This window comes from Pteronotus mesoamericanus, unplaced genomic scaffold, assembly GCF_021234165.1.
Source record: "Pteronotus mesoamericanus isolate MK-2021 breed Mesoamerican mustached bat unplaced genomic scaffold, CSHL_Meso_final contig_68, whole genome shotgun sequence".
NCBI classification, from domain to species: domain Eukaryota; kingdom Metazoa; phylum Chordata; class Mammalia; order Chiroptera; family Mormoopidae; genus Pteronotus; species Pteronotus mesoamericanus.
The window spans coordinates 24,283,190-24,307,528 of NW_026555234.1; the positions used below are offsets into that span (position 1 = coordinate 24,283,190).

The 24,339-nt window shown below is 33.8% G+C and overlaps 1 protein-coding gene across 2 annotated transcripts in view; it reads left to right on the forward strand.

Annotated features, from left to right (window-relative positions):
- UBE2K (ubiquitin conjugating enzyme E2 K) overlaps nucleotides 1–24,339 on the forward strand; it is a 56,977-nt gene that overhangs the window by 20,177 nt on the left and 12,461 nt on the right. The window contains exons 1-4 of one of the 2 annotated variants that reach the window (XM_054582070.1): nucleotides 7,476–7,946; nucleotides 10,070–10,163; nucleotides 14,714–14,772; nucleotides 22,357–22,439. In XM_054582070.1, coding sequence (XP_054438045.1) covers nucleotides 7,932–7,946; nucleotides 10,070–10,163; nucleotides 14,714–14,772; nucleotides 22,357–22,439 — 251 coding nt within the window. In that variant the 5' untranslated portion in view covers nucleotides 7,476–7,931. Of the gene's footprint in view, nucleotides 1–7,475; nucleotides 7,947–10,069; nucleotides 10,164–14,713; nucleotides 14,773–22,356; nucleotides 22,440–24,339 lie in introns of those variants that run through there. The other variant, XM_054582069.1, reaches the window with a different exon arrangement.

Sequence of the window (24,339 nt, forward strand, 5' to 3'; positions counted from 1 at the left end):
TCAGCTGTTGATAGTTGTGAGTTTGTTGTCACTTTAATGTTCATAATTTTTAATCTTTTTCCCCAAATATGTCCCCTTAACATTTCAAATAATTAGGCCGTGGTGATAATGAACTCCTTTAGCTTTACTTTGCCTGGGAAGCACTTTATCTGTCCTTCCATTGTAAATGAAAGTTTTGCTGGATAGAGTAATCTTAGTTATAGGTCCTTGGTTTTCATCACTTTGTATAGTTCTTGCCAGTCCTTTCTTGCCTACAAAGTTTGTTTTGAGAAATCAGTTGAAAGTCTTATGGGAATTCCTTTGTAGGTAACTCTGCCTTTCTCTTGCTGCTTTTAAGATTCTCTCCTTATCTTTAACCTTGGCATTTTAATTATAATGTATCTTGGTGTGGGCCTCTTTGGATTCAACTTGTTTGGGATTCTCTGTGCTTCCTGCACTTTTATGTCTACTTCCTTTGTCAAATTAAGAAAGTTTTCTTTTTTTCTTTCTTCATTTTATTTATTATTATTTTTATTTGATTTATTCATTTCTAGAGAGGGGGGGTAAGGGAGGTGGAAAGAAAGGGAAATATCAATGTGTGATTGCCTCTCATATGCCACCCCACTGGGGATCTGGCCCGCAGCCCAGGCATGTGCCCTGACTGGGAATCAAACCAGCGACCCTTTGTTTTGCAGGCTGGCACCGAATCCACTGAGCCACACCAACCAGGGCTAGTAAAGTTTTCTTTTGATTTGTTTTCAAATAAGTTCTCAATTTCTTGCTCTTCCTCTTCTCCTTCTGGCATCCCTGTAATTCAAATTTTAGCCCTTTTGGAGGTGTATCAGAGTCTTCTTAAGCTCTCCTAGTTTTTTTTGAATTCTTCTTCACTTTGTTCTGGTTGAATGCTTAATTCTTCCTTATGTTCCAAATCATTGATCTGAATCCCGGCTTCCCTTCATTGTTGGTTTCCTGTGGATGTTTCTTTATTTCCCTTAGTAGATAGAGCGTTTATTTCTTCCGTTATACTTTTGTCATACTCAATGAGATCTTTGAGCGTTCTCACCACCCGTGTTTTGAACTCTGCATCTGATAGGTTGACTGTCTCTGCATTGCTTAGCTCTTTTTCTCGGATTCTGTTCTGTTCCTTCATTTGGGCCACATTTCTTAGTCTCCTGATTTTGGCAGCTTCCCAGTGTCTGTGTACTAGGTAGAGCTGCTTTGATTCCATTTTAGTGCACCTGTAAGGTCCTATGGGGCAGAGCCTTGAGTATTTGCCAGGTCAGGACAACCGTGGCACCATGTGTCGGGTCGGGGTCAGAGAAGGAACGGTGCTGAGGCTGGCTGACTTCTGGAGGTTTCCCTGGCCCTTGCCCCATTTCCAGTCTCTTCACTCACTTCCCATATGCGACTGGTGCCCCTCCAGCTGTTGTCCTGGTCGTGGTTCCTAAGGTGAGTGGTTTTGCAGAGGTTCTGGGCTTTCTGAGAAACCAGCAGTTTCTTCTTCTGCCCCAGCCCCCACTGGGTTTACAGCCAGAAGTTATGATGCCTTCTTTTTCCTGGTGCTGGAGCTATGGGCTGCATCATCTGGCCTGGGGCTGGGCTTGCTTCCTGACAAGATGTCTCCCTGATTTTTATCCACCACACGTGAATATGGAGCTGCCTCTCCCTCCAGCAGCTGCTGCCTGGCTACCTCTCACTCTGCCCAGGCTTGCCCTGCCACATACAATCCTCTCCACTGCATCTCTTGAGTCTCTGCTCCTCTTAACTGTCTGGATAAATATAGCTTCTTTAAATTTTTGGTTGTCAGAAGGACTTCCTGTACAGTTCTGGGTGTTTTTCTGGTAGTTCTGGATGCTTTTTGTTTTCAAGGTCATTGTGTTCCTTCTTACGGTTGTGCAGTGAGCCGAGGTGTGTCTACTTGTGTTTCCATCTTGACTTCTTTTGAGCCCACGAATTTTCAATTTTATTTTATTTCGTTGAGTCATTGGTTCCATTGTTTTTGTTCTTTTTTTGTTTTAGTTCTTTAGTTTTATTTATTTGCTATCAGTTCTTTGTACCCTTTTCAATTTCTTCTTAAATTTTCTTAGGTGATACAGGCATTTGGAAGATAAAGGTGTTTTAAACTACTTAACAGTACAGAGTCTTACTGTTAAAAATTTCTACATATAGAACTATAGAGTGAAAGTTTCCCACACCCATCGACCCTTTCCTTCCCCTCAGTCCCAATCCTCTCTTCCAGACAGAACTTGTAACAACTTTTCTAGGCATTTATATAATTAGAAAATATAGAAACTTGCACTTTAAGAACTTTAATCAATACAAACAAGTACAGCCACACTAAAAGCATTTTAGCTCTGAGTGATGATAGTTACTCTAAAGGAAACTTACCCAAGACTTGTGAACAAAGACACCTAAGAACAGCCCTTTGACACCTAACTATATAGTTTGTAAGTGGAAAAGTTTTATAGTCATTTTTATTTTGACAGGAGAATGTCATTAACCTTGATTAATAAAGATTAAAAATATATATTAAAATAAATTCTTAATTTTGATTTTTGTTATTTATATTTCTGAACAAATTACTTGAATATTTCTAAGTAGCTGTGTACTGACATCTTTTTTAATTACATTGTGATATAGACATGTTGAATACGTTGCCAGTTTTATTAATTTGTGTCCCTCTAGGAAATGTTCAGTAATTTTGTGAAAATGTATATATTTAAGGAACTTTTTAAAAATTGTTAGTGTATCTTCAAGCTTTTGTTGTATTAATAAGTTACTTATTAATTCACTGGTTATTTGTTCATTTTTCTAGAAATGTTGAGATTGCTGTTTAAAATTATACTTACTTACTTTTTATAATTCTGCATGTTCTCTGATGCAAACCAAGGTATTAGTAAATGTTTTCACTTTGCAAAGACCTCCCTGTTGCTCAGTCTGTCAGTCTTTATAAAGTGTTTTACAGCAAAAGTTATACGTGTATGTGTTTAAAATAATTTTTAGACAGCACCATGGTCCTAGTTTTCCTATCTTAAGGGAACCACTTTTGCCAGTTTCTTCTGGAAGTATGCTATGTGAACAAAATAATCATTTTGCTTATTTTTTTTCTTAATGCAGCATTAAGTGTATTGTAACTTCTCCTTCACTAAGTGTGAAATAGCAATTTTAAATGATAAAATATTATGTGATAATGTAAGAGGCAGTGTTTATTCCTTCGTGGCATACATCAGGGCATCCTATTATTAATGGTATCTTAGAGCCCATGAATAGATTGGCTCGGGAGTCATTTTTGAAACCTGGCTTCACTAATATCTATGTGACCTCCTTGTATCTAAGTGTCCTTGTTGGTAAACATGTTAGATTGTTATGACGGTTGAGTTATTACATTTAAATCATTTAAAATACTGCTCATAAGGTGCTGTGCAAGTATTATCATCATTGTTAATCTCTCATCAACAGTAGTAGCCACTCTGCCACTGAAATGTTTTTCTTCCTTTGGTACCAGTGATAACAGCCTGTCCTGGTTTTTTTCTGTCTTTAGCCTAGGCACCTGTCTTCAGCCTAGACAGTCATTCAGCCTAGACCACCCTGCGCTCTAGACCTGAGTTTTCAGCAGTCTACTTGGCCCATTGAATTTATGTAGATTTCATACCTATTTTCATTATATTTGAGATTGTATTTGATTTTTCTTCTTCCCCAAAGTCTTGACCCCTCAGTTTCTTACTTCCTTATCTTAGTTTATTATACTATCATCCACCCAGTTTAAAACCAAAATTCTAAGTCATCCTTGTTTCCTCCTTAAGGTCATACACTTTCAGTATGTAGTAACTAAATCCTATGCATTTTACTTCCAATTATACTAAGAAGTTAGATAGGGATGAACAGAGCAGGAATGATGGGCCAGGTGCAGAGGGTCACCAAAGCAGAGAGCCCTGGGTGCCTAGCAAGGGGCAGAATTATAAGTCCTTGGAAGACCACTCCCCTTAAGCATTAACCCTTGGAGATGAATGACATGTAGACCTCAGCTGTGTTTCAACTCCAGGCCTAGAAAACCAGACAGAGCAATGCCATGGTTGACATCAGGACCAGCTGCAATGACTAATTACCTGGTTCTCTGGTACTGATTAATCAGATGAGACTTGACCTTGAGGAAAAGCTAATGAATATTCTATTGAGATCCTCCCCTGAGACCAGATAAAAGCCTTGGGGATGGAACATGGAAGCCTTAACCTGCCTCCTCCTTTTCTCAGGGCTTGTTTTCCTGAGCACCTCTGTGCCTTTCCTTCCTCTTTTGTCCCTCAAGTTGTGTATCTCTGTCCAGCTTTCTCCTAGGTTCCAAAGGCCCTTCTTTTGCCTCTGTAACTCGTTTCCTGAGCCCATTTTTTCTACTTCTGTGACTTTCTAAATAAACTTCCTCTTACAGTTTGAGTCTTGGCTCTGACTTCTTTCTTAGCCCTAGCTGTAGTATCCGGGTTGCTGAACCAAAGTCTTAACACCTGGTGCCAATTGGCTGCTAACACAATCTCTTTTAATTCATCCACTTTTCTTCATCTCAGTGGACTTTCTAATCATTCTTTCTGTATTTTTAACCTTTTTTTTCCTGTATCTTCTTTAATCTCCCTGTAGGCATTACAAAGATTGTAAAGATCCAGATCTGATTGTCATGTCACAACTTTAAATGTTTCTCATTGTTTTTGACCCTATAAAGTCTGGCTCTTGCTGTCTTTACCTGCCTCATTTCTGCTTTTTATTCTGCCTATTCTAGTCATGTTGGTGGCTTTTCAGTTCCTAAACATACCAAGCCCTTTGCCTCTATTTTATATGGGTTTGGCATTCTGTCTAAAATGCCACCATTGGCTTTTACCTAGCTAAGTCTTTTAAAGGTAGGTTTTTTTTTTTTAGGGAAGTCTCTTCATACCTTCCAGATTTTCTCTGTCAAATATTACTTTCATGGTATCCTATACTTCAATTAAAAATTATATAATTCATTGTCTAATACCTTAGAATGAAAGCTCTATTTATGGAGATAGAGTTGGTTAGAGAACATTTCTGGGTGATCGTTTTACCACTGGTACCTAATTTGTTTTGCAAAGAGTAGGTACTCAGTATTTATTGAATCACTGTGATCAGAACTTTAATTATCCTGCATTGTAGGTTGTGTGAAGTGTGAGGACAGAAGTTTAGAAAGTAAAATTTTAATGGCACAATATTGCTGTAGGTGGAGAGGCTTTTACTTGCTGTTTCTCTAGAGCTGCACTGTTCAATACTGTAGCTACTAGTTACATGTGACTTTTTCTTCACATTTAAAAGTATTATTTTTGATTTTAAATTTGGTGGTTTTTAGTATAAATCACAAGTTTGTAAACTATTACCACTTATTCTAGAACATTTCATCACCGTGAAAAATTCCCCCTCCTCCGGCCTTTTCTGACAACCAAAACTTAACTTTCTTTTATCTATGGATTTGCCTTGTCCATCACATGTGGCTTTTGAACACTTGAAATGTGGCCAGTCCAGACTGAAAATGAGCTATATTTATAAATTGTACACAGGGTTTTGAAAACTTAGTATTAAAAAAAATTCAGAAATTTTAATTTTGATTACTTGTTAAAATGATAATTTATATATTGGAGGTTAATATATTAAAATTAATTTCTTATTTTATTTTTAATGTGATTACTACTTTAAAAACTTTAAATTACATTTGTGGTTTACATTATATTTCTACTGGACAACACTGGTCTAGAACTTTTTCAGTAAGACCATAAATGTGTTCCTATGCCTTCAGTTTCCCACTGTCTTTCTAGTCTCTCAGTTTTCATGTCATCCCTGCTTTGGGAATGTGACATGCCCCAAGCTATTCTAAGAACATTTAAAAATATATTTATTTTATTTATTGATTTTAGAGAGAGAAACATCGATTTGTTCCATTTATTTATGGAATTTATGTATTCATTGGTTGCTTCTTGTATTGTGCCCTAATCAGGGATCAGACCCACAACTTTGGCATAGTGGGATGATGCTCTAACCAACTGAGCTATCTGGCCAGAGCCTCTTAACCACGTTTTAATTCAACTGCTTAAAAGGTGAAAATCTTTCTTGTTTTTTGGAATAGCGGGAGAAAGATTAGTCACTTACATTAAATTATGACAACTGTTCGACCATTTAAGCCTCATTTTCAGCAAATTCAGAAGAATTGAAGTTCACATTTATTTGCACTATTGTGATGAGCTATGACCCTAAATATTGATAGTTGTGATTTGACTAGGAAGCAAATTAATAGTTTCTTTATAGCATATGAGATTTATCTATAACTTTAGGTGTCATTTAGAATTATATTTGTTTTATCTCAAATTTGAATTTAAATTTTGTTTTATAACAAATTTCCATTAGATAAAAGTGAGACTAATGTGATAAATTAGCCTTTAAAAATACTTGCTTTAGGTGGGAGTTTTCTCTTATAACATTATCAAAAGTCAACATGTTACCCTGTGAAGTGGCTACTAAACATTCTGTGTTTAATGCATTTACTGTGTGGCTGTCATTCTATATACTGTCTTAATTCACTAAATTCCCTCATGAAACTCTTATGTGGTAGGTACTGTTTTAACCCCCAGTTGACAGAGGATGAAACTGAAGTATGTACAGAGTGATTACTTAACTGGCTCAAGGTCATATGTTAAATTTTAAACAAGTTAAATAACAAAATGCTTTATACTTAATGCTTCTATGATAAAATTTTAATTTTCAGCTCTGCACTAGAATGTAAGCTCCCAGTGGGCAGGAACTTAATTTTGTTTTCTAACATTTGAAATTGCTTTCTGGCATATAGTAGACCCCAGGAAGTAGTTGAAAGATTCCTGTGCTTCTATGATAAAGTTTTAATTTTCAGTTCTGTACTAGAATGTAAGCTCCCAGTGGACAGGAACTTAATTTTGTACTCTAACATTTGAAATTGCTTTCTGGCATATAGTAGACCCCAGGAAGTACTTGAAAGATTTCTGTGAAGATGATATCAATTCAGCAAGAGACTTGGCCTTGGAAATCTATTTAAATTGCCTTAAATTCTGCACTATCGTTTATCAGCAATAATGCTCATTTATTTACCACATCCAAATTAACTTCAACGTTGTGTGCTACTTTGCATACTTTATGTATATTATATCTTAATAAAATAGTTTATTTGAAATGCTTACTAAGGAACTGTAGTTTCTATTCATGTTTTTTCCTTTTATGTGGTAGAAACATATTGGAGCTACAAGGGAACATTATAAAAGTTAGGACTGCCAGAGTTTAGCTGAGTTGGGAGAAGTATAGAGAAGCAACTTTGCAGTTGTTGTCACCAAAAAAATGTAGTGCAGTGATACCAAACACAGTTCTTCAAGGTTTCATCCAAAAGACTTAGTTAGTCTTCCTGGTTGTTACAGTCAGTAAAATAAATAACGCATTGTTGTGTTATTTATTTTTAGAAATTACATTTCTGTTATTGGACTAAAAAAAAACTGTGACTACATTTTATAAAATAAGGCTTTGAAACCAAACATTTTTTGTAATTAATATTAGGGGAACAACATCCCCTACTTTTATCCAGGAGATTCTCACATAATTCTGAGATATGTATTCTTATTTTACAGTAATAAAAGGGAGAGATGTTAAGTGACCTACCTGAATTAACACCACAAGTAATTGGCAGAACTGTGATTCAGCTCACATCTGTCTAACCCCAAAGTGGAATTTGAGTCTCAAGTGGGATTTTGAGTTAGTCTGTGAGGGCATAGGATTGGGGTTCTGGATTGTGAATGATTGAATTAAACTGTGGAAGTAATAAAGGATAATTGTTATAAATGGGAAAATTAAGCTGTGAAAAACCTGTCTTTAACTCACCATTTCCTTTTTATCTTTGGTTATCTGCAGATAAAGATCTACTCTAGACTGTAGAATGCTTCTTTATAATGGATTTCACCATGGTGATTCTATTTTCTTGACTACTTTAGTAAAGTTTTCATAGAGTTGAAAGACCCATTTTTCTCTCAATTATAATGTGAGGGTAATGAGAACAAAAATAAAGATGGAGATACAAAAATTAATAATTGTTTATTTAGCATTTTACTAACCAACACAGCTGGGCAATCTAGAAGGCATCTTTTTTTTTTTTAATTTATTGATTTTATAAAGAGCGATGAAGCAAGAGACAAACATTAACATGTTATTCCACTTATTTATGCATTCATTCATTGGTTGATTGTTGTATGTGCGCCGACTGGAGACTGAACCCACAACCTTGGCATACCAGGACAGCACTCTCACGAATAGAGCTACCCAGGCAGATCCTGAAAGGCAGCTTTTCTAATTTCTGTTACCTCCTCCTCTCTTTCTCCAAACTTTAATCTAATCCTTTCCTTCAGTAGCCTCACATTTTGGGGTTATTTACTTCTTTTTGGTAATGGTGTATTGTGGGAAGCAATAGAGAACTTTGAAAGCATTGTTGATTTGCAAGATCTGATTACTCTTGTTTTACTTAGAAATCCTGGGAGAAATGGAAGTCTGTAGTTACACTTGTGGCTCCTTATAAATTGGTCTGATGCCTCTGATTTTCATTTTAACGTTAATTGCTGTGCACACTGGAGAAAGTATTTTACCGTTGCTAAAATTGTGCTAAAATTGTGCATTTAATCCTTTATCACAAATACCAGGGTGATGATGATTTTTTTTTTAGGGCACAGGAAAAAATTTCCCATTATGCATATTTATAACTTAATTTTGGGGTAAAATTATCTTCAGAAATATATGAAATAGTACTTTAACCCCAAGTATAAAAAAAGATTAAATAAACCAGTACTAATTAGAATGTTTAATTTTAAAATGCATAAAATTTATCCTACATTCTTATTGAAAGATGAGAAACCATGAAATATTTAAAATTAGGTTTTAAGTTGTATGTTTTTCTCTCTACTTAACATTCTGTACTGAAACTATTTAGTACAGAAAAAGAATATCTTCTATTGGAGTGGGTGGAGGAAGCAAGTTTAAGAAGGTAGGTTCAAAAGCAAAAATTTACTCTTGAAATATTACGAGGCTTTCTTTCATAACAGATTATGTTGTGTTACTCAGGTAAAAATATGAAATTCTAACCAAAAAAAATGAACACATAACATATCAAGTCTTTATATTTTTAAAAATTGAGGAAAGAAGAGGGTAATCTACTAGGAATATAGACCAGTAAGATACTAATACAGATCAGAAAATACAAATGGAGAGCCATTTGCAGACAAGTACTTGTGAACATTAGTGTGAATCCCACTGGAGGGTTTCTGAATCACTGTTAAGAAGAGACTGAGAGATTGAAATGATACTGTAGATAAGAAAGTACTTTGAGAAGTATTATAAAGTCTAAAATAAATAGATGGATTAAATTTCAAATGAAAATCTGTTAATCTGTAAAGTAGTTTGTTGCCATTGAAGTAAACTAAGAAGAACAAATTGAAGAAGACATGAGATGATTCTAGTGAGGCATTTAGGCTTCAGGAATTTTTATAGAAAGGGAAGTTAATTAGACCCTTAGAGCTTTCACATCTGGATGGATAGTGTAGTATTTTGGTTAATCTAAACATCTAGAGCTGTGCTTAATTCAAGTGAGAGTTTATAGCCTAAATGGCTTTTATTGACCCTGAATTTTCTGTTTATATGAATAGAACCCATGTAACCTGGGGGTGTAATATCTCAATGTTCATCTACAAATGAACTGATTTATCATTTTGGACCTAACATACATGAAGTTGGCAAATATAAGTGTCTGCTGTTTTTCTCTAAGCATTCCTATAAAGTCAAAAAGCCATTGTACTATTGTTCATAGTGGTTTTAATTCATTAAAAACATTGAAGTGAAACATGTTTTATTTTTTGTTTGTTCGTTTTAAATATTCTTAAAACTGGCTAATTAAGTCCTAGAAAAACACAGACTATTATTTTTACTAGAGCAGATAACCAAGCTAATGAAAGAGGGGGTTTCAAAATTTTTTATAGGTAATACTTTATAGTAGGCTTTTTTTCTTGCTGATATAACTAACATTTATTTTCTGTTTATTTTTAAGACGAGCAAAAATCAAATTAAAGTAGATCTTGTAGATGAGAATTTTACAGAATTAAGAGGAGAAATAGCAGGACCTCCAGACACACCATATGAAGGCAAGTACTTTTTTCTGTATCAAAATATTGTGGGTATTAGAACTTGTCTGAAACATTAAATCAGAATAACCTTAAGCATCTATTATAAATTACATAGAAGGTAACTTCATTTGGCTTAGGATATACAGCAATTTTTAAATAATAAAAATAGATACTTATCTAGACTAATTTTTCTTAACGAATTTTAGCTAATTTTTTTTCTTTTCCCAAAATAGATATAGTAGAGCCAAGTTACAGGTTATATAAGTTAGAATTTAATAGTGTAAAACATATCTGTCAAGCCTCTAACTTATACGGACTATATAGACTTTCAGTTACCCTTCATATGGTATCTATGACAAGCCTTGCCTTTAATTTTCTGACTGATAAAAATATTTATTTTTTTTTAAAAGTTCCTCTCTCCTGTTTGTCTTGTAGCATTTCATTCACTCACATGTCTTCATACAGGCTGCATTCCAGATATTTAATTTTTTTTTTTTTTAATTCAGGAAAGCTTTGAGTGATTGTTTTAAGATATGCAGAAAAGAGGAGGAAGCTTTGCTGAACTTAGTGTTCACAAACTAAGTCTTTAGCTACTATAGACCATGGAATTGGGTGGTAAGATACAGAAAGAAGTTTTATAGTTTTTATTTCCTCATTAGGCAGATCTTCAGTCATATAAGTTTGGGTTATGTAGCATACCCAAGGTTCTTGCATATAATAGGCATTCAAATATTTGTTTAATAGAAATCATGTAATAATTTGTAGTGGTAGCATTTATTGAGGTTTTACTTACTAGAGCTTTACATGTGTTTTTCTCATTCAATTCTTACAACATATCTTACGAGGTAAGTACAGTTGTCACTGTTTCATAGACTAATCTTAAGCTCAGAGAAGTTAAGTAACTTGTCTAAGGTCAAACATCTAAGCGGCATGGCTGGGATTTCAGTCTCAGCCTTTGACTTCAAAGGCTGTGTTTCTCATCACTTCCTGCTTTTGAATGAATCAGGATTGACTGAATGTTGGAAGTGGTGGTTATGTCTATTTTGAATGTGGTGGTTCTGTAATTCTATAATGAGTAGTTACCTCAAATTTTCACAAGAATCGAATAGTTTAGAATATGTTCCTGTTTTTATTCAAAATTTTAAAGACCCTAAAATGTCGTTATTAATATTAAAAAATAAAATTTTATTTTCTGTTTTATATTTCATATGAGCCATTTTTAGACATCATTTAATTCTTTATATTAGTTATTGAGTGCCACCTGTATGCCAGGCCTCGTTTGGATGCTCTCATGGAAGCTATTCATTTAGTCTTTCTGACAATCATTAGATAGATTTTTTAAAGATACCTTATAAAAATCAAGTTCTTGTCTTAATAACAGGTGTTGTATATAGTGATACACAGTTGGCCCTACTTATCTGCAGGCTCTGTATCTGTGGATTCAACCAACCTTACATGAAAGTATTTTGGGGACAAATGTTACACTGTTTGGTAATGTATACTGTGTAGTTAGATGTATGATGGTTATGTCTGTACTGAGACATGTACAGATTTTTTTCTTGTTATTATTCCTTGAACAATCAATACAGTATAACAACTATGTAGCATTTACATTGTATGAGATATTATAAGTAATCTAGGGATTTAAATTATAAGGGAGGATATGTATAGCTTATATTGCAAATACTGTCCCATTTTCTTTAAAGTACCTGAGCATCCGTGGATTTTGATATCCATGGGGGATGGAGGTGGGAGGTGTGTATGTCCTGGAACCAGTCCCTTGTGGATATTGAAGGTTGACTGTACTAGCTTCTTCCTGAAAGTGGGCATTATTATAAATACTCCTGAATTATTTTTTAGTTTGTTTAGATGTCTTTTAAAAGACAATAGGGCAGTAGCATTATCATTCTAGAGCTCTTTCAGCAAATTGATACACATAAACAGGGTACCTCCTAAACTAAATTAAATAGGCAGAATGGCAGCCCTTAAAAGAGGTAGATAAATTTTAAAAATTGGAACACATACACTATTTGTAGGATGATTAAATTATATATGCCATATCCTTCGTTAATTAGAAACAAGTTAGGTGATTTTTAAGTGCTTATTTCTACTGCCACTGTATGACATACTAATGTTTGATAAGATTAGTTTTAATATGTTTGGGGTATATATTTGCGATAGATTAAATTGTATTGTGTTTATCATAGAACTGTTGTAGAGAAGTTGTTCACTTTGTCTAGGAAAATCATTCAAGGGCATAAACTTAAATGCTACTTTTTTAAAAATACAAATATGAATATATATTTTGATAATATTTGTTACAAAGCTCTTGCTAATTTTCAAGATTTTTTTGTTTTGTTTTTTTTCCCCCAAATCTCAATGTAGTAGGTAAGGGAAAAGTTTACCTGTGGAATGTTAAATTGTTTATAACCATCGTTAAGTAACAGGTGCTATTTTATGCAGCGTTAAACGTAATTAGATTGAGAAGTAGAATACCAGTGGAAAAATTATTGGATTGCACATGTTACTTAACTCAGTTCTCTCTCTCTCTCTCTCTTTTTTTTTTTTTTGTCATAATTGCTCATTGGAAAAGGAACAATTTAATCCTTAATTTTTTCCTAAGAATTGTTTTGAATTTATGGAATTATTGTTGATATTTTTTTAGAATATCATCCCTTTGTATTAAACTAAAAATTATAAAGTTTTAATATTAAAAGCTATTAAGAAATGTTTTAAAGGGAAATCTGTTATAATATGAATAATGTAGTTATAAAGTTCCCTTAGTTGTGTTGCTGTCATATATATCAAATAATATGGTTGTTATATTCAAAGTTATCAGAAAATAATTCAAGGCAGAGCATATTAATAGCATATGGAGTAGATACAGGATTGTGGGGAACTCTTAGAGTTCAGCATTATTTATATATCAGGGCTCTCATACTACTCCTAACATTGTTTTTGGACATTCAAGAAGGAAGAACTACTCTGGAATTTAATCAGAAAAAGCATGGTTCTTAGGAAGGAAAAAAGGACCTACATATTTCTCAGGCTGAATTTATTATGCCTATATTTGAAGCTAGCATTTATAACTGAACATAAAGACTTATCTCAATATTGACAGAATTTCTTCAGGTACTCGTCTCTTACCTGTCTTATTTTTTGTTCCTTTTGTTTTGACTACTTTTCTTTATATTTCACTGCTGCCATACGTTCTGTGATTTAGGCATCTAGTTCAAGTCATGCATCAGTCACTGGGATTCTATTAAAAAGAATTAGCAAGAAAAGAAGAATTGGAACCAAAAATGGCTTGAAGAAAGTGGTACAAAGGGAATTGGTCTTTTGTTTTTCTCCCAGATCCACATTCATCTATCTATTCCTAAAAATGGAAGAGGAGGATTTGAGAATTCAGGATATACTGAGAGTTGAATGTATGGAACTTTGAAGTGAATATTGCTCCTAGCACATAGCTATTGTTTTTTATTATGGGAAATTTCAGATATATGTAGAAGACAGCAAATACTATAATGAATTCTGCATGTAATCATTGGCCAGTTTTAAAGACTCAACTCATGACTAGTCTCTGATCTGATCATTCCTTGATTATTTTGATGCAAATCCCAGGCATAGTTTCATATGTAAATACTCTGGTAGCACAGTTTCATTAGGTTATATTTTAGAATAATGAATATTCTGTGTTAATGGATCGTATAATTTTAGAATTGGAAGGTTCCTTACAGTTAAGATTCAAATCCAGCTTCTCATCCAGTGCAAGACTTTCCCCTTCAGAGCTTCCTGAAAGGCAGTTAACCTTCCAGGTATGGGAAGCTAAATAAACTTTTAAAAAATATGAATACAGCTGCTAATTGCTCAAGATAACTTCAAAACAGAATGTCGCCTTCTATTAACACATTATGGTTAGAACAATCTCTTTGTAAAGTTTTGCATTTTGTATTCTCATTTAGAGACAGAGAATAGTGTTGTCTTTAGACCAGAGTTGTTGAATTTTATTTTTACAATTTTAACAAGCAGTGTGGGCATTTAATTTAGGGCACAAGTTAAAAGTTTGGGATATTTTCACATTTGAGAGGACCAGCTAGAAGTAGATTTTTTTCAGTTTATGGCATAATCTGTATATCCTTTTCCTTGACACCATCTGTGCCTTTATACCTCCTTACTTTCTTTCTGTTTTTATTTTCTTTTTCTTCTTTGCCATTTTTCCTCCTGTTATTTAGCAACTCCTGTCAGTGTGGTGTAGAGGAAATAACAGGCAGAATCTATACTACTTAACTATCCCAACGAAATCTTTGGCATTGGATTATCTGTGGATTTAATGTATTTATGTCTAGTCCTATTACTCACTGATAAGCTAACACAGTTGTATAAAATGGGTATTCTGTATTCTTTAAGTAACCTTTAAATTAAAAAATAATGCTTTTGATTATTTCCTTTTTGGGTTGCAATTTTAAAGTGAATATGTTGTAATTGTATATAAAATACTACATATTTGGCTTTACATATTTAATTTGAGATGAGCAGCATTCTTAACTTTCTCTTTTCCCCTTTTTTAGGAGGAAGATATCAACTAGAGATAAAAATACCAGAAACATACCCATTTAATCCCCCTAAGGTATTGTAAGCCTATTTTTGTGCATGAACTTCTGAAACGTTTCTCTTGGTCCATTTATTTAATATATATTTTAGTGCTTATTAAAATTAAAGTTTTGAGTTGTTGACTGTGTAAATTTAATGTGGACAGATTTCAAATGGAGGAAGATGGTTTGCTTCTAGAATTATGAAAAGCAAGCTTACTCAGAGGCAGTTAATTGTGGCTCTAGACAGGAATAACAGGATGTGCATCTAATAATGGTTTAAATTCTAGTTCTGGAAAAACTTGAAGTGTTCCTAGATATAGAGAATTCTTATACAAATTCTTACCTTCCTCAAAGAAGTCCATTTTTTAGGGAAGAATATATTCTGAATTTTTTCAACAATTATTTGAATATTTTGTGCCAGTATACCAATAAATAAGATTTATACTGCCCTTGTTTTCATGGAGCTCATACTCTAGCAGGGGAAAAAAATAATAAACGAATAATTGCAACTGTGATGAGTGTTAAAAGAGGAAATGGAATACCCTAGAATTATATAACACAGGCAACTAACATAAACTTACGTTTTGCCTGAACAGCTTCCTTTGTGTTTTTACTTTTGTTGTCATCACTTTAGGCATTTAATTTTACTACTTACCTATTTTGTCTATTAATTAGTCACCCTTCATCTTTGTCAGTCCTGTTCATTTTTTGCACTACCATTCTATAAATCTTCCTAAAGTACAATGTTGATCGTGTTTTTTTTCTTTTTTGTTAATAAAGTCTGAACTCCCTAGTTGAGCATTTAAAACCTCCTACCCCAGTCTGACCCCAGTCTTCTTTTCTGTACTGACTTTTTGCAACCCTTATCTACAACATGGGTCTCATTTGTCAACATGGATTATTTGTTATTTGTAGATGTTGCTTATTCTTTCACACTTTTCTGTCATTTTCTCTTGAACCACTGTCTCTATCATTTAAAATTCTGCCTTTTGAGATCTAGGTAAATTATCACATCCTCTATTAAGTTGTGCCCATCAAATTGCTTCTCCTACTCTCAATAGCCTTTTATATCATTTATATGGTACCAAAACAGATACAGAATCAGTATTGTATTATTTGGGGGTGTGTATCTTTCACTAGCTTTTATGCTCCTGAGGAGAGGGACTATGTCTGCACTAAGGAAATGTTCTGGAATTTGCTTATTTAATCTCTGGTTGTTCCTATTTAAGAGTAGACATGGTAATGGAAATTCCAGGGTGAGTTGGGGTCAGCTGCCAATTTGGGGTGCCTATTATTCTGTTGCATATGTACATCTATTTTTGATAAGCCTTGTTGATTTAAAAAAAAATACTGGTAAAATATACTAACATAAAATTTACCATTTTAACCATTTTTAAGTGTGTAGAGTAGTGGCATTAAGTATATTCACATTGTTGTGCAATCATCACCGCCATCTGTCTCTACAATTTTTTCATTTTTCTTGTTAGATAATAACTTCATGCTACACCTTGCCCCCAGCTCCTGGTAACCACTCTATCTCATCTCTGTGGAGTCTTAACAACATTGTCCTTTTCTAGTGTGCTTATTTCACTTAGAGTAATGTATTTTTTGTTAATTATTATTGATTTCAGAGAGAGGAAGGGAGAGGAGAGAAACATTGATTTGTTCCATTTATTTATGCATTCATTGGCTGATTGTTGTATGTGCCCTGACGGGCACCTGAACCTGCAACCTTGCAGTATCAGGACGATACTCTAACCAACTGAGCTTCCTGGCCAGGGCTAGCGTAATGTCTTCAAGGTTCATCCATATTATAGCATGTGTCAGAAATTCATTGCATTTTATAGCTAAATAATATTCCACTGTACATGTGTACCACATTTTGTTTATTCATTTAGCCATTGTGGACATTGTGGTTGTTTCTACCTTTTAAGCATGGTTGATTTCTTTTTTTTCTTTCTGTTAAATTATGAAAGTAGTTGTGTTTGTTGTAGAAATTGTGAATGTTATATAGTGAAGTACAAAAAAACCAGAAGTTTTTCAATATGACCACGTAGACACATCCAATATTAAGCTTTCATCTTATGTTTGTGACTTAGTTTTCATCCTCATCCTGGTTAATTTTCATCATCATCCTGGTTACCATCTGCTGGATTCAATCAATGGTTGTCAATATTATCATTACAATGAGTAGTCACTTGAGGGTACTTTAATTGTAGAATATCATGAATTTAAGAAAAGAAGATTTAGAGATTTTCCTTGTGGTCTAATTTTTTAATGGAAATGAATTTGAAATAAAAGACCTCAAGAGAGCCTACTCTCAACCACATTTTTTCAACTACATTTTTACTATTAAATGATGATAGTAGTAGCTGTCACTTGTTTTGTGCTAAGAATTTTATAAGCCTTTTCTGAAACAGTCTTTGTAATAGTCCTAATAAATGAGAGAACTTACACTAGATGTTAAATAGAGCCCAAATCCCCTAAAGCTCACTGTGCTCCACTTCCGTGATCCTGATGAAGGAGTAAGGACAAGATCTCTGAGAGAGTGAATATGACTCTACCAAGAACAAGAACAGTCAACCAGAGTTTAAATCTTTCTTCTTCCATTTAACTGTGATTTTAAAGGAAACTACCTGCCATGTATCCCCATCTATAAAGTGCTGTCATAGGATTGTAAAGATTAAAGGAGTTAATGTAAAGAACTGTTTTAGTAATTTTTTGAAACATTTTTAACACCTCTGAAATCAGGATGTATCTTTCAATGGATGGCATGTCATGTTTAATTTTCAGTCTTTTTTTCTTAAAGGGTAAATAAAATAATTGTGTATTGAATAATTGATGATTTAATGAAATGAAATTTTTTATTAATGAAATAATACTTAGAACAGTAAGTACTCAGAAGTATTAGCTAGCTTAACCAGTGACTACCGCTTTAAGAAGCCCTTCTTTAAGTCATCTCTTGGCTTCGTTCTGTAACATTATTTTAAAATAGGGTAGCATTGACACTTAAATTTCTTCTATAAATCAAGGTTCTCATACATTGCTAGTGGGAAGGTAAAATGTTGAATGGGCTCTGGGAAATAATTTGGTTAAAATTATAAATGTATAGTTAACTTTTTGACCTAGCAGTTCTATTTCTAGGTTTTTACTCAGTAGAAATGCAAACATATGTTCACAACAACTTGTACAAAAATGTTTATACCATTACTGTTCATAATAGACAAAAAGTGAAAGCAGCCTAAATGTCCATGAACTAAATGGATAAATAAAATGTGGTATTATCCATATCATGGAATATTATTTGGTTATAAAAAATGGATGAAATACTGATGTAGTACAAGGAAGATAGAGCTTTGGAAACAATGCCAAATGAAAGAAGCTAGACACAAAAGGCCGTACATTGTATGATTTAGTTTATATGAAACAGTGGAAGAACCAGATTCATAGAGACAAAAGTAGATTGGTGGTTCCTTAAAACTAGGGCGCACGCAGAGGAATAGGGAGTGGCTGCTGATGGTTATGTGGTTTCCTTGTGAGGTGATGATAATGGTCAAAATTAGATTGAGGTGATGGCTGTCCAACTCTGTGAATATACTAAAATCCGTGAGGTTTTGCACTTAACTGGTCTCAGTGAAAGTGTTTAATTATGAACCTATAAAGCCTTTATTATACCTTCAAAGTGATTACATAGCCCTGGCTCTGTTTTAGGCACTATTTTAGGCATTATTTCATTTAATATTTGAAATCATTTTTTTTTTAACTCCAAGGACCACCTTTTTCTCTTTAGTTCAAAGAGAAAAATAGTCTCGAAACATAAGAACTAAGGTCTGTCTGATGTTTTGCTACTAACTCATTTTGCTCTGCAGGCCACTATCCTAATTTCAGCCACTCTGGATTGAGGTAGCTTCGAGATGTAGAAGGGTCTTCCTTTAGTCAATCCAAATTTGTTTCCTTCCGGATTCATCCAGTTAGTTGTGCAGTAGATGGAATTTAGTATTTTAAATACAGTACTCATTCCATTGATGGCATTAAGCTTTTGCAATACAAGTTAATGATATGATAAATATATTCTAGATATGTATATATTGATTTGAAATTTTTAGTGATTGGTAAATATAATGGAAAGAATGGGGAATATTTGTACATTTCTTACTGAATTGTGTTCATGTATGTTTAATATGTCAGCTTAAGTTTAACTAGCTTTACAAGGCAAAAGTATTGAAGTTAGTTGGTTATATTCTCTTCTTGCTACTGTGGAGCTAAAACTGCACAAAATTGAAAACCTACATTGATTTGTCTTAACATGGCCTCAGAGTATTTTCTGTTTATTATTCCGCAATAAATTACTGACCTGAAGAGCAGAAGGTTTACTTCTAGATGATCTTAGAATCAGTTGAATATAGTTTGGAAGGGATTTGAATGCATATAGTCAATGTTATTTCTAGGGTAAATTGTAATATATATTCTTTTAACGAAAAACCCATTAAATTAGGAAAACTATAGCTCAGTGATTTGTCCAGTTATGTATTGGAAATTATGTTGTAAATTTTCCTGTTTATCCTTGATGTTGTAAACATACTTTGCTATGTTTATGTTTTCTATGTCAAGTTGAGTATAAGTACCAATGCTAATGACTTCTAATGAGTCTTCTCATCCACGCATGCATGTTTAAAATAAAATAGCATTTTCTTTTTTTACAGTAAGTTAAAGATGGTTTAATATCATAGCATTCTTGAGTTCCAAGCTTGAAACTGGAAATTCCCTATGGAAACATAGACTTAGTGTTTACCATGAAATAGTTGCCAATATCATCTATATGCTAATAACTAAGAATAGTCCCTTTCTTTTATTCTGGTTGGGTAACACTGTGTACCTGGTGTTAAGTAATAAGATCTTTGAGTGCTCCTCAAAATTAATGAATATTATGAAGTACCCAAATGAGGCTAGTATTAATTTCATTTGTGAAAATAGAGACTTGAATTGTTATCAGTAAATGTTTTAGTACTTTAAACCATTCTGTATCTGTTTTGTAATCAGATTATTTAACTCTTTTACTTCATCCCTTCCAAGTTCTTTTGATTTTACGTTTTTGTTGATACAAGACAGGGATGGGATGTGAATTGGGTATAGAACAATGGGATATAATTCAGGGATATATGCAGGTACCACTGTATATGTGGGTGAGATTAAGGCTTGAGGTAGAGAAAGAAGTGAAATAATAAGGAGATAGTTGATGATAAAGAATAACAAGGAAGAGCAGAATAGGAGATAGAGTGGTAGATTACATAAGAACTACTTATAAGAGCTTTATTATTTTTAATTGAATTTATTGGGGTGACATTGGTTAATAAAATTATATAGGTTTCATGTGTACAATTCTGTTATATATCATCTGTCTATTGTATTGTGTGTTCAACCACCCCAAGTCTAGAATTACATTTTTACTTGTGGATAATGGAATATCCTTCTGAAAATTAAATTCATTATTAGATCATCTGCAAATCAAAGGTATTTATTCCTAACTGTATAGTACAGAGTAAGAAATAGTTTAATAATTTTTTTGGTCCTTCATGAATATGCATATTTGTTTTCATATAGTGTCCATAGAAATCATGTATTGAAGACTTCTTTAAAAAGCAAGATACAGTTCACATAGCCTTAGATCACTTGCCTAAACTATAAATCTTTTGACATCATTAGTAGTAATTTAAAATTGTGTTTTCCAATCTTGTTGGAATATTGAACCAACTTTTGTTCGAAAGTCACAAAAGGTTGTGATGTCTGAGTTATTGAAATTCTGATATAAGAATTATATTTTGAAATCAATGAATGGTAAAAATTAAGATGTGAATATTGTTATATCTGTTATGAAGAAATGTTTGTTGTACATAAGCTCTATATAGCCTGTCTTATTTGACCTATGCTGTATTTGAGAGGGATACTCTTTGGCCCACAATAATGGGTTTGTTGTAATGTTAATTGCATGTTCATTCAATATGAAGTACTTTAGATAGTTGTGATGCTCTAGTAAGCAGGATAGATACCAGCCTCTCAGGAAAAACCACACAAGTAAAAGATTATGGAAGTGTAATCAATACTATACCATAGGAAAGTACTGGGTGCTGTGGGAATGGATCTGGAAGAAGTGATGTGGAAGCTGAAACTTGAAATATAAATTTGAGTTAGCAAAAAAGGGTGTTTGACGTTTGTTATTGAGGAGCAATCTGTATAAAGGCCCAAAGACCAAGAAAACCCTTTCTCTTCCTCCCTCCCTCCTTCCCTCCCTCCCTTCTTTCTTTCAATATGACTTGTTGAGGAAAAGCATGGAATATGAGGTAGAAGTGAGATTTGAGGGGTAGGTTAGGGCCAGTTTACAAATGTGGTCTTACACAAAGAGAATGAGAAGTCATTAAAGGGCCTTAAGCAGAGTGGTTTATGACATGAATCATATGTGTTTTAAAGGGCTTTCTTGGGTTTCAGTGTTGAGAATGGGTTGGAGGGAGCAGGCCCAAAGGCAGTAAAGTCAACAGTAACTCATGTGAAGAATGATCATCTCCTTTAATGAAATGGTGGTTCTGTGGATGGAGAGAAGTAGATATCATTGAAAATATTGATTATTTTAAGAATTAAAAGGGTCAAGGCATGAAAAGTATCCATTAGTTTTAAATGTTTTGAAGTCATTGGTGACCTAAAGAGCTTTTTCAAATGGCATAGATGTTAGTGAGTGAGTAGATGAGGAAGTAGAGCAAGGTAGAATAGACAAATCAAGTCTCAAGGAAAGAAGTGGAAGCTGTTTAGCATCTTTCCATAAACATCTTAGATTTGGAGCATATACTAATGAGTTAATTTTTGCAAAATATTTAGAACATTGCTTGACTCATGGTAATTATTCTCTTAAGTGTTAAGGAACTTTGCCTCAGGTGACTATCGTATGTAAAGAAATTTTGACTCAGATGACTATCATATATATCAGTTATTATAATCCTCCTCCTCAAAAAACTCATAGAAAGATCTGATGAATTAGATTTCATTTCATAATGCTCTGACAGAGGTAGCTCTTTCACTTAATTGGCTTTTTATTCTTCCATGGTAAGACAAATAGGTGACTAGAAACTCAGAACCTGATATCAAATTGTATGAGTTTGTACTTTGCCCTATTTCTGACTAGTTACTTTATTTCGGATCAGTATCTTAAACTCTAAACCTCAGTGTTTCTTCAGTGCAAATACTTGTTGGATTTTTTTTTTTTAAGAATTTGAGAAAAAAATTGCTACAGAAATATTGGGAGCAGTCTTACAGCCACTTGTGCTTCCATGTACTACTGATTTTACCCTACTTCAGAGTAAAAACATTTCCGTTTACTATCTGTGAACACCTAGTAACTATTGAGTTTCTTTAAAGGCAGAGAATTTATTAAAAGGTTTAAAGAGAGTATATGTCAGTAACAACATTTGGCTTACTACTTAATGCTTTGTCTTCACTCCCTTCACTTAGGCAAAATGAGGTAAGATGGACACTTTTTTTTTTAATCTGCATATTTCTTATTCATAGTTCTATTTAAACTGTATGTGTTTTTTTCTGTTACTTTAAAACTCAAGTGTACTTTATATTTCTAGGTCCGGTTTATCACTAAAATATGGCATCCTAATATTAGTTCCGTCACAGGGGCTATTTGTTTGGATATCCTGAAAGATCAATGGTAAGAGATTTTCAGTTTACCTTCTCCTTTTCCCATATGAATTCCAAGATTATATTTAGAGTGTTAAATTTAGTGTAACTGTCTCAAAGCATAAGCATATATTATAATTTCTCTTATTCGGGAAATAATTTTAAAACTTATGTACTTCAGTATATAATTGAAAATGTGTTATAATCGAGATCACAGTCTATAAAATACAGGCTTACTAGGTCTGTATTTCATATGCTAGTTTTATCTCTTGAAAAGCCTTGGACGTCATTATGTATTTTGGTAAATTTGATTCTTTGTTATCTCAAGATATTTGTGAAAGACTAAAAAAAAAATAAGTTGAAATAGCGCTGGTTTGAATGGAATGTGGACAGTGCTAAATTGAGCACAGTTTAGGTTTTCAGATCTCAGGAAGGAGTACTTTTGTAGGTGATACCTTCATTTGTACAGTCATTTATAGTGCTTTCACATATTTTTGTCTGATTTGATCCTAACATTGTTTTAAGAGTTCTTACTCTTTAGCCATTGTGTTCAAAATGGTGCTACTACATTCAGACCCTGGCTCTGCTCAGTTTACTGAGCTGTGTAGTCTGGAGCACTGGAGCACATTACCTAGGCTTTGTGCCTTGGTTTCCTCATCTGAGAAAAAATGGGGTTAATACCTACTTCATAGGGCTGTTGACAGGATTAAATGAATTGTTTTATATAATTCTCTTAGACAAGAGTCTGGTATATTCTGAAACTTGGATGGAAAGATTAAGACAGGTATAAAAAGACATCGGAGTGGGAAACAACAGTTATAAGTTATGTATTTGATTTCGTTAAAGGAAAAGAATGGAACCTGAACAAGGTTAAACAGGAATGACAACATTTAGTGTATGGGCGATTTGGTTTATTTAGTAACTGGATAAACAGGCAAGAGTTGCTGGTTTGGTTTTGTTTTCTTTTTCCATTCTAATAGCACATCTGAGTAAGGCCTCTCTCTCAGTATGTCATCTCTTGGGATCTAGTATCCTGATCTGTATTCCATACTGTTAAATATCGAACAGTGTGGAATATATCTAATTTTATCTTCTGTTATTCATTTGATTTTTTTACTTTTTGCAACTTACTGAATTTGTTGGCTTCAGTGTTTTTACCTATAAAGTCATCTCCAACGCCCCTGCCTCTATCATTCAGAGATAATTAATGAATATTTGCAGTGTTAGAGGTATCTTACTTTTATTCACTTGCTTTTCAGGATATCAGTTCTGTTCTCCCGTTCTACCTCTGCCCACTCTCAGACTCTGTAACTAGTTCCTCCCTCATCTGGAGCTTTACACTTGAGAATGCCTCAGGACTAAGTCCTGACCTCTGCTTCTTTCCATCTATACTCACTTCCTTGGTGGGCTCATCTGATCTCATAACTGTATGGTTTGTATACTAGCAGCTCACAAATTTTTCTTTCATGATCTCTAACTCATGTTCTATTGCCTGTTTAAACACCTTTGAGTATATAATGGACATCTCAGACGTAAATTGATTGAAAACTGAACTGATATTCCCCTAACCAAAAACCTACTTCACCCATCTAAGCTGTTGGCAGCCACATCCTTGCAGTTGCTCAGCCCAAACTTCGTCATGGTCCTTGTTTCTTCTTTCTCAGGTACTCTGTGCTCTGTCTGCAAATTCTATTGGTGAAACTTCCAAAATCTTAGCAGTAGCTTCACTACTACCACCCTGGTCCAAGTCACATTACCTCTTGCCTGAATGTTTGCAGTAGCTTGGCCCCTTGCCCTACTCAGTCTCTTCTCAAATGGCCAGAATGGTAACCGCTCCCCCCTTAAAAACAAATGAAGCCCCAGACTAAAATCTTCCACTCTCCTTTTTACTCAGTTAAGCCGTCAGGACTACCACTTCTGAGTATCTCTCC